The following is a 12,127-nucleotide window of genomic DNA, read 5'->3' on the forward strand; positions in this document are numbered from 1 at the left end:
CCTTTGTCCAAATGTAATCCAAGGTAGCGGATCTGTTCGACAGGGGTAAGAGTAACATCATTAAATGAAACTGTAGGGCAGTCAGTAGGTTTACGACGAAGGGTAAAGGTGATTTAATTGGGATTTGTTGGAATTCATCTTAATAATCCTCCAATTACGACACCAATCTTCGAGGGCTGTGATATGGGATTGGAGATTTTGGGATACAATTACTGGGTTATTATTAACAACGAGCACACATGTGTCATCAGCATACGTGGTGAGGATAGTGTTAGGATTGGTTGGAATGTCAGCTGTATAGACGGTGTAGAGGATAGGACCAAGGATACCACCTTGAGGAACACCAGCGGACTGAGAATAGAGCGATGAATAGGAACCATTGCGGTTTACTTGGAAAAATCTGCCGTCTAATAGTGAATTTGTTTAGTGGGTCACTGAAGAGCATCTGCAAGGGTGAATTCGGGAGAGTGAATTTGTTGATCGGGTGAATTAAAAATTGTGAAATGGTGAAATTGAAGGAACAGAAGAGGGAAAGAAGAAAATGGAGTGAATTGAAATATTTGTATTTGGTGTATAGACTGAAATTGATTGTAAAAGGAAACTGTAGGGGAAAAAACTGTTTTCTTTCTATTTTATTATACCATGTAAACTATATGTGATTTATATATCTCTGATTATGGATTGATTAGTATGCTGTGCGATGTAGCAACCTGATGTATTTGGGCAGCATAGATGAATAAACTATTTCTCTCTCTCTCTACCGATTACGGTTTCCTCAATTGAGCACAGTGTAGCCTTCTACATAATATCTCATCAATTTTCGTTCCAAATATTTTACATAATACTTTATTTTCACAATCCATTTTCAAGGCGCTGTTCTTGCCTTAGTGTGAGAAGCCAAGTTTCGCATTCGTAACTAACAGTAGAATGGATGATAGCTTTTAAAATTCTAACTTTTAAGTTTCTGCACAGAAGATGGGAGCTGAGAAATTTTAAAATTGAAAAATAACTAGCGTTTCCCGCCTTTAACCAGGTTTTTATTCCCCATCAATTTAATTTTTTCTAGATACTGTAGAACCCAAATACTTACACGATAATTGACCATGTAATAATAAATGGAAGATGGGTCCGGGTGCGGTCAAATAAAGATTCAAATATTGATGATAAACTATTCCAATTGAGCCAACGTTTTGCTCCACGATGCAGAGCTTCGTCAGGGATTAAAAAGATACAAACACTTAAATGATAAAACGTAAGTAAACGAAAAATTAAAAGGGCATAAAATGAAACGTAAAAATTAAATAAGAATAATAAAAGGTTATAGACAATAAAAGAAAATGGAAATAATAACAGATAAAAAGGAGATATATAAAAGAAAGCACAAACTGAGAGATAGAACAAGGGGGATAAAAATAAAATCAAGAATAATGGAAGAAAATGAACGAGACAGAAAACGTTCAAAGTAAACAAAAGTCAGAGCTAGTGAATCGATTGTACTGGAAGGAGTGGGGATTGGCAGTTAATTACGTTATATTTGAAAATAATTTTAAAGTAAACATTATAGAATATTAAGGAAAAAATTAAAAGTAATTAAACAATAAATGATAATATACATAATAGGAGAGGAGAGAAATTATATATTAAAAAAATTATTAAAATGTACACGGATAGAAAACAAAGAGGAAATAAAGTTTAAAGAATGGATACAATAAATATAAATGATAAAGAAAGGCAATACACGAAAGAAATAGGGGTACAGAGGTAGGTAGATTGTATAATAGAAAAATTAATATTGGTAATTAATTAAAGTAATATTGTATTAATGTATGCCTCCTATATTTATATCACCGAAATTGCTCCATTAATGTTCCTACTGCTAACCACATATTTTGATACATCCGTACTCATTTCAAGTCCTATATCCTTACTAAGTTTTATTAACGTTGTTGTATTTAGTCATAGTTTTTACGTCTTCACCCAATAACACATAATCTTCTGCATACCCAAATACGGTTATTTTACCATTTAATGTTATACCATTTTCGGCATACATCACATTTATAATAATTTATTCTATTCTATTGTTAAATTATATAAGATAGGTGATGAAGAATCGTTTTGAACTATACACAACCGAAACTCAAACATCGCAGAATAATGTTTACTGATTCGAACTTTATTTTGATAAAAGTTTGCGCTTCGGTCATGCATATACGTACTAGATTTACTAACTTACTTAGTAATCCCTGTTCGATCAAAATATCCGGCGGTCTATAGAATCGTAAGTCTTTTTGAAATCTAAACCCTGATGTATTCCGACTTATTCTGTAATATTTGACGTAATGAAAAAACTTTACCAATAGTTGAACGATTTCGCTTACAACTACATGGGTAATCTCCGATAATTTCATCAGCGTATTCTGTGTATACATACATTTATGTTATCTTTTATTTTTTACATATATAAAATGACATACTACTTACTAGAAGTCGGGTTAAATCAAAAGTTCTCTGAGCTTTCACTCCGGAGATGTCGGCCTAGATACACCGAGCCTCATTAGCAAACAATAAGGCAGTGGGCAACTAAAGATATTGAAGACTACATTCCTAATATAAAATAAATCGGTCAATAAGGTCAGGACATTTAATTTGTTCCTTTGTAAAGCAGTAAGATTGTAAGCCAGTTATATGATTATAACAGGCCCTGAGGCTTTTAATGGATCCTCATTTTGAAGACTATATCGTAAATGAATTGCTTCCCCTGCCACCTTGATTTAATAATTTCTTTCCATTTCAACGTCCATTTGATCTTTTTTTCCGTAAAGATGTCTTCTTTTATTTATCTTTTTTAACAAATTCTATACTATTATTAATCCAGTGTCCCTTTTGCTACTAAGAAATAATTTTTTTATATCAACAATACTATGAGATGTGGTTATTAACATTTTACGCTCTTTGTTTTAAGAGGTTCTAACTGCTGTTAACACAATTTTGAGAAATAGGGCCAAGAAATAAAAATCACTTGCAGTCGTGAGAATTATCCTGGATTTGATTTCGATAAACGTCGAAAACTCGAATTCGTAATTTTGCACGATCAATATTTCCCTACTGTATATTCAATATATAAATCAGTGAAAGTAATAAAGTTTCAAGTAAATTTTGATAGAAATAATAGGTAAAAAAAAATATTTAAAACTAAATCTAAATATAACTGACAAGTATTAAAAAACATTAATATTTAAGTTCTGGATATATACGGAGTCAAGCTTTGGGACTTCATTAAACCTTCGAATTTTTATCGTATCTAATCCTCAATTCTTCTTACTTTGTCACAAATAAAATCATCCATAAAATCCTTAACGTTCCATATGTAATCGATCTAGCCCAAATAATCCTTTCATTATAAAATACCTAACCACACAAACCCACTAGTTTCTAAACTTGCTTCCTCTTCCATTCCTAAAAATCCTTCAAAGCGCCTGAAAAAAATATAGCCACGAGACCTGTTAATGTAAAAACGTCATTAGAGTGCTACCAATGGGTAGGTTCTCCTCTACACGCCTTTATCACTCCATTATAACTGAGATCAATTTTACTGTCTATAAATTGTTGTAAATTTTGATAAAGACATTATAAAAAAATTCTGGATTATTAAAGCTTTAATTAAGGAAAAAAAATGCAAATCACGATCAGTAATTGTCTATTATTAGTATGTTTACATAAAAATTCTAATATTTAGACTTACTTTATTGAAACTATTTTTTGCCAAAACCGAATTTACATAGTATGGACGAGTGCGCTATCTTGGAGGAGCGTCGCCACATGTTTAAAAAATAATTAGGATTATTAAATAATAATAGAGAATAAATAATAAGAGAAATTAAAAAAATAATAATAATAATATACCAGAAAAGTATGACAATTATTTATGCTTAAACGCATCTCTGGCAAGAAATAGGTTAATCAATCTACTACAATGTAATTTGAATTCTAGCCGAGGCTATCAAGAAGCCAAAACTCATTCTGATATCTCAAGGCAAGAACCTAGATTTCCTTATTGGAAATCAGGTTGAATTCCATTGGTGAGTCCAAAATGAATTATTAACCGATGGAATGCACTTTTTAAATCTACAAGAGAAATGAAAAAGAATAAATATGATGTTAGAGCAGTAAATGGAACACGAAATAGAACTAACATATTGTCTATTCCCCACATGCTACGGACTAGTTTCTTATATTAGCTGAAAAATCCCGTCATCAATTCGCTTATCCAATTTCTATCCCTTTCATCATATCCTCTTGAAATGCATTTCGAATGCAGTACAAGAGATTCCACCCACGCTTCTTACTCCCCTCATATCAAACCCAACATACCCATGATCTTAGAAAGAAAAAAAAATAATTGCAAATCATTGTCTCGAACTTTATTATTAAATATTATAAATTAAAATTCATTGTATATTAATGTTTTATTATTTATTGATTATTTATTCATTGTTCCTGAATGTAATATATTTTTTTTTTCTTTAATAGCTAAGTTAGATACATTCAGTTAAATGATTGAAAGAATGATAACAAGGTAAACATAACTTGAATTTCTTTATAATTATCAAAGCAATTAGTTGCACAACAGAAAACAATAATTGTAGGTATCGAAGGACATTCCAGAATATTTTGCCCTAACACACACAAATTAAACATTGTTTAATTATGAGAGATAGTTGACCATGGATGACGTACAAGAAGATGGCTGGGGGTGCGGTCAAAATGAAACACAAATAAGTTGATGTAACTTATTTAATTGTGCCAACGTTCCGGCTAGAGTTTCTAGCATTCATCAGGGCTAAGAACAGAACAAGATAACAACCAATGAGTATAGAAAATAAAAAATAAAATATAAACAGAATGACATAAAGTGAATAATTTTACAGAATGGAATTAATAAAATGAAGTGATGAGAGAACTGGAAAATAAAATGTATACATAAGTAATTGAACAAGTAGGTAAAATAACATAATTAAGGAAATAAAATAAAAATGAAGTTATATAATGCAAAGAAGTATGAATATATTAGTTATTAATAATTTAAAAATTGAAATATGGAAAGAAAAAGAAAATTTAGAGAAAGAAAATATATGTAACCATAATAATTGATAAAGAGGCAAAATATAAGTAAAGTTTAACAAAAGAAATGAATAGAAGAAAAATTCTTTTGAAAACTAATAACGTGGGTACGGAAAATGAGAAAAGAAGAGGTGTCAAAATAAAGATAGGGGAAAAAAGGGAATAAAACGAACCTGTAAGATTGAAAACCAAACGCCAAGTGGTATACTGCGCCGAAAACGGCAAAACTCCAAATTAAAAAAGACGTTACAAGTATGACTAAGTGTTTTAAGAGGAAACGTTACGAGTGGGTAAAAAATAAAAAGTAAAAAGTAGAAAATATTTAGAGGAAGAAAGCGTGTGAGAGAGTGACGACAAATGGTTTTTGGAAAATGTTAAAGATATATGAGGTGCAGATAGTTGACCGTAGATTAATGATTAGAGAAGTTTGTCGCGGGGTGCGGTCAGCAAAGAACAGCATAAATGAACAAAACCATATTTATTTATTTTATGCCTACGTTTCAATCTGAGTTTCAGGTCTTCATCAGGGGTTACGGCGTAGAAGGTAGGCCTAAAACTCCAGTTTTAAACTGTAAGCCTATGTAAGCAGAATTACAATTAAGGGTGGAGAAAGGGATGCGGTATACAAACATTGTTTAATTTAAATATCATGAATAGTTAATTGAAATGTTTAACTGGCATTAATCGAATTAATTCCTTATTTTATTCATCGAATTAATGCCTCCAAATATAACCTATCATTATATGACTATTGAACTTGTAGGACTGAGTCAATCCCGTGGGTTCGGGAATCCTCCGGGGTCCACCCTGCCTCATAACGTGGGAGCCCTTAATTGGAGGAAAATCTGGCGGTCGATAGTGTTTCTGAACAAACAACCTCCTTGCTAAAAGATAATATTCGTTAACCAGAAGAAATAAAGCACCTCCATAAACCCCTTTCATTTAAATATAAAAAATTGTAACTCCATTAATCAACACAAAACTTAAAAATTGGTTTAGACCCTAATAAACTACACTAAATGGCACAAACCGAACCTTCGTAAAGAAAGTAGAGCCAGAGGTATAAAATAAAATATGTGAGTAATGCTTATTTATTTGAAACTAATATTTTTTCTTTCTTATAAGCGCATAAAATCCAAACTGTACCGAAATGGTTGATATCATTTTTGATTTCTTTGAAAATTCGTGTTTAGGTTTTTAATGACGTGAAAACAAATCAGATTTAATTTTACCTAAACTTCTTTTTACCTTATCTATCGGAAACAGCTTTCGGTTTTTGTAATAATTAATATATTTATGCTATAGGGAACTAAACATTGGTGTGTTTTTAAGACAAGAGGTGGCACACTTCCGACCTCTTTGATTCTAAGAGATAATAGATGCATATATTCAATCCAAATTGTGCAGTTATTTCGGTATTAGGAGAATAGGTTTAAAGATGTTTGAACTTGTTTTCATTTAAACTTGCAAGTTTCATTCAGATTAGATTAATTTGAATAAAGAAAAATACATTAGCTTCAAGACTTCCTAATCCATCGCTCAATCAAACATTTTTAAAATTAAAGATTTTAGATTTCAAATTAAAAAAATCCAACATTTTCAAACCTATTTTCTGCCATTTCCCATGAGATAACGAAAATATTCATATTTTGCATATCAATGGCATTATTTTTCTCTAATAAAAGACCGCCAAATCAAAGCGGTACGAAGTGCTGCCATCTCTTGTCTTGAAAAATCACCAATGATTCACAAACTGTAGTGTTTAACTCATATAATTCTTTCAGTAATATTTTTTCTGTATCTGCAAAAAAGAAATAACAATAATAAAATATAGACTAATGCATTAATATGTAAAAACCCTTAAATATACAGAGCAAAGGGAAACAAAGAAAAAAATTGATTAAATTAAGCTTTTTTTCTTGGCTCCTAAGGTGAATTAGTAAAAGCTCTCCAAAAAAAAGGTTCAACATTTTTTGACCTGCTATCTTCAAACGAGTTTCATTGGAATTCATATTAATAAGAATGTATTCTCACCTACGAAGTTAAATTAATTGTTCTCTAAAATTATAATGCTTAACTGCCACATACTAGATTCGTTAATTTAATTTATTTGGATTATATAAATTTATAAATACTTGATTATATAAAAAAGAAAAAAAAAGGTTGTCATTTAGAATCAACGAGTTATAGTTAACAGGTAAACCATTTTGTATCTCAAAACATTGCATAGACTTATAATTAATTTATTCAGTAGATTGTGTTCGAAATAAAAAAAAAAAAAAAAAAAAGTAAGTTCCAATCATTAAAAAATAAAAGATATATTCTTTTATGATCAATACTATACACTGTTTGGTTAACATTAGAACATCAAGACAAATTAAATATTGATGTTTTAGTGTATAATTACAGAACATAATAAATGAAGAATACAGTATTTACATATATAACATTATATACAAATATTTAAATTATGAAGGTTTTAGACAATGACCAACTATTCATAATTTTATGACATCAAACAATATAAATATCCATAGTGCTGACATATTACAAACGAAGACAATTTAACAACCATCCCTAAAGTGTAGCAACAAACTAAAACCATAGAACGTATAACCATCCAGATATGGATACAATGGACTTAGTCTCTTCAAACAGACATTAAATATTTGTTTTAGCATACATGATTTAGTAATATGTCATTAATTATTAATCAAGCAACAATAAAAACATTAATCAACAACAAAACTAAAATAAAATCAACAAATGTCGGTACCATATTTTGCTAAATATAAAAATAAATATTAAATAAAAAATATATGCTATCAATCATATTTAATAACTCATAATTATTATTTACATATCATTACAATTATATATAAATTATATTACATTTGAGGTAAATATGAAAGAATACATGTCTCTAATGAGCACTTAAGAGGTGAATGTGTTTAAGAGGACAAGGAAAAATGATCTTTTCAAACAGATAGAAAAAGAAAAATTACTTGGTTCAATCAGAATAAATAATATGTGTAAATATTAAACTTAATTTTTGCTATGTTAGTAATGTGTTGTATTCTTTCATAAGATATATTTTGTAAATAATCTTAGAGAAAAAGCAATTTTACTTCTGCCAAGGGGAAAATTTATTGAAGCTATTTCTATTTCATTTTACATTATTTCAATTAAATAATTTTGATATATTATTAGAATGGCTTCATAGTATGAATTTTAATACTGCCAACCTAACATGGTGTCTATAACGGACTAATAGGATAAATGGACCAGGGAAATTTAAGATCGATAGACCAGGTTGAATATTGGTGAAAGACATATAATTTGTAATTCTATTTAAACTATTGCATAAAATAAACTCACATTGAAAGGAAAAAGAAGATTAAACATGAAAAAAAATGAGAAAAGTACAAAAAACTGGAAATAAAAATGAATCTTTAAAAAATTAAAAGATCCTTAAAAAATGAAATTTGGTGAAGCCAAATCTGATAACTTAAGTGATTTGGAGGAAGGTAAATGACTTTGGTGTAAGGAAAAATGTAATGAAATAACGAAGACTTAATTAAATGTAAATCTTGTTAAAGATGGTCCCATGAAAGGATGTATTCAATATGATAGTAAATATTTGGCAAAAGTAAGTGGCTAAATGTATAATAATGTACATACATATGAACTCTGTAATACCAAAGATAGAAGCTCATAATTGGCTCAAATGAATTAATTCTTAAAAGCACCAGGTCCATCTATCCTGGACTTTCCCTACATTAAATAAAATTAATCATTAAAATTTAAGTTAAATTTTTTTTCATAAAATCTATTATAATCAAGGCACATAATTAAATTAAATAAATATCCAACCGAACCATTATCATCGTACCAAACATTTTGATCAATTTTTTCTAATAGTGAAAACAATATCTTTAAGATCTTATACAATGTAGTCTTAATATCAGATAGTCTAACTGAAAAATCTTCATCATTTGTCCTATTTAAAAGTTCATAAAATGAATCACATAGTTCAAAGATCTTCATAAAACAACTAAAAACTTTTTTATTTATTTCTTCTGTATCTATCGTTCTATTGTATTTTATTGAATCGCCACTTTGAAAACAACTAGAAATAAAAAGACGACTGGAAACATTGTATAAAAAAGAAGAAAATATTTTTTGTAAATCGGTAAATAAATCAGTATTTTTAACAGCACTAAGCAAAAGATTCATTTCTTGAGTAATAACATTTGTGAAACAATAGTTCTGAAGATTAACTATTATAGAAAGTAAATGCATCTTTACTTCAATGAATTCTTTTCTTAAAGAATGTTCATTTATTAACTTAGTACATTTACCAACTGATGTTAAAACTACCAAGGAATTTTTAAGAGTCAAAAGAAAACGAAATAATTTGTTGTAGCTTTTCATTACTTCTTGAGTGAATAAATAGTGTAATGGCCATTTAACATTATATCCTAATGACATAACAGATATAGTTTTGATACCAGGTTTCAAAGATTTTCGGTTAGGTAACACAAAATAAAAATTATTAACCATATCAGAAACTTCAGTCAAATAAACATTATAAAAAGCCTCCCTTAAAGCTTTATTAAGATTTTGTGAAGATACAGTTCTAACATCAGCAGTTAAAATATGATTTTCTTTCAAAAGAAATTCTTGAAACACATAACCTCTGCCAAGCAGAAAAATGTCAGACATCAATACAAGCTCATCAGATATATTTCCGATCTCTTCACTTATTACTCGAATCCTCTTATTTATTTTAATCCATAAATCGTTAATAATATTATACAGATCACTGGGAACAAATATCTCGCATTTTTCTATTTCCTCAAACTGTGATATTATACTTTCTTCACTGATTCCGCAATCTTCCAAAAGATTATTCTTATATTGGTCACCCTTGCTATTTCTACACATGATAAGTGCTTCACCAATAAATAACATTTTTACAGCAACAGAAAATGGAATGACAGATGGAAGATTATCGGCATTAACTTCATACTTAAAAGATACAGAATGAGAAAAAATTGAACCCCTTGTCATAAAAGTAGCAAAGGAAGTAGAACTCAAACAAGTGTTGGTCATATTAGCAGAGGAAATGGAATTAGTAGTATATTTGTTGACTAAACTATCTTGGGAGAGAACTGAGCTTTTTACTTGTTTTATAAAAAAATCATTATGGGGATCATGTAACACTGCTTGCATTAGCCATAACTTGGTCTGAATGTATAGTTTATTTAAACAGAATCGCTGTATTTTGATGAAGGTATGTTTGATAGGTGGTGAACCACAGCTAATGAAACTGTCACATAAATCAAGAATTTTACAACCTCTGAATTTCCCAGATTTTAATAAATCTATCATAGTATTGAAACTGGTTAAAATACAACCTATATTATCACATTCATTTGTGATTTTTAACCATGAAATATTAGATGTAGTGTCATTAACATTTTCTTTGATCCACATGAGTGTCTCATTCACACTTGTAAGGACAGTTAAGGTTCCTACACACAAAGCTTCTAAGTACATGCCTTTCAACTGATTGCCTGAGCTGCTGCCTGTTGTAATACAATCGTTCATAAAATTATAAATTTTTAAATATTCATTCATGATCCGTTTAACCTGTTCGACATGAATTTTAACGCTCGGGGGAACTAAATCTGGCGACAAGGTGATATCCATTTTATGTTTTAATCTGATTTCAATTCACTGTAAACAATACTAACCTAACACGAGAAACTAACTACTTCGAACCCAGGCTTGGGAAGTGCGGTATCAATCAGTTTGACACCCAACCTCCAACGGTAAACTCCTTTGCTGCCATCTATTGGATACGATTGTAATACAGGATGGTTTTGAAGGAAACATAAAAATCCTTTGTATACATCTTAAAGTTAACTTTACGTTATTCTCCGTTTTATTTTCCAACAAATTATAAAATATACTATGATGCCAGCACCGCATAATTATATTTTAATGGAATATTAGTATCTTAAATTTAGGGAAATACAATTTCTGAAATTTGGCTAAAAAATCGAATAAACAAAATTTTTGGTTTGGTTAAAGATATCTATGAATTCACCTTATCTGGAATCACTATATATACATTAAATTAACCCAAACATACGAAGGTTAGCAATGTATTGTATATAGAAAATCTAAATTAAACCCAGAAACAACTATTCGCGTTTACAAAACAACACTAAGGCCATTGCAGATGTAAGACTGTGAAGTCTGGTGAGCAGCATCCTCTACGAAAAGAAAAAAAATCATTCCAAAACAAGGTCGTAAGAATCGCAGTTGATGTCCCTTGGTTGGTAAGCAACTACACAAAGAGTGAAACCCAGGTTGATGCCGGACATCCTTTAATAAATTCTACATTTATCTATTTCTATTGTTGTCATTATTATTATTTTGTTTTTTTTCTCTCTTCGTCTTTATCTCAAATTATTATTTTTTTAATCATAAGTCAGTTATTTTATTAAATCTGTGAATGATATTTGTTTTTGTTGTTAACTTTTTTTTTTTTCTTAAGAACTATTCATTTTATTTTTCATTGTTATTATTCATAATTTTTCAATAGTTACAGCATTTTAAATAGACAGACGAGACTAAACTCCTCCTCCACAATTAATTGTTAAACAAAAAAAAAATTAAACTGTTACAAAAACCATGTGCAACCCACAAGGACCCCTCTAGAGATACCAATCTGCATACCTTGAGACAGCCAATGTTACATGGGAAGCTAAAGCAAGAGGCGACACCCGATGAACTGCTTATGACCGAGGCTGTCTCGTTACTGCAGCGGAGCCGGTTTAAATTTGGCCTGGAGTGTTGACTTTAATTTCGTGGCTGGGTAACAGCTCACCTCAGCTCCCCCAAACAAGGCGGGAACAATTACTTCTTGACCAGACTGTCCGTCGATAACTATATAGGTTAGTTTATAATATTAACTGCCTATTGAGAGGGA

At 29.9% G+C, this 12,127-nt stretch overlaps 1 protein-coding gene across 1 annotated transcript; it reads right to left on the minus strand.

Moving 5' to 3' along the window:
• Nucleotides 1–7,426: 7,426 nt before the first annotated feature.
• On the minus strand, nucleotides 7,427–11,365 carry LOC106681864 (gamma-tubulin complex component 4). Its single transcript, XM_067052931.1, has one exon. It carries the CDS (start codon nucleotides 10,837–10,839, stop codon nucleotides 8,914–8,916), a length of 1,926 nt encoding a protein of 641 aa, XP_066909032.1. The 5' UTR covers nucleotides 10,840–11,365; the 3' UTR covers nucleotides 7,427–8,913.
• Nucleotides 11,366–12,127: the final 762 nt, after the last annotated feature.

Source organism: Halyomorpha halys, unplaced genomic scaffold (genome assembly GCF_000696795.3).
Source record: "Halyomorpha halys isolate HHAL.00 unplaced genomic scaffold, Hhal_1.1 Scaffold372.1, whole genome shotgun sequence".
Taxonomy (NCBI): Eukaryota; Metazoa; Arthropoda; class Insecta; order Hemiptera; family Pentatomidae; genus Halyomorpha; species Halyomorpha halys.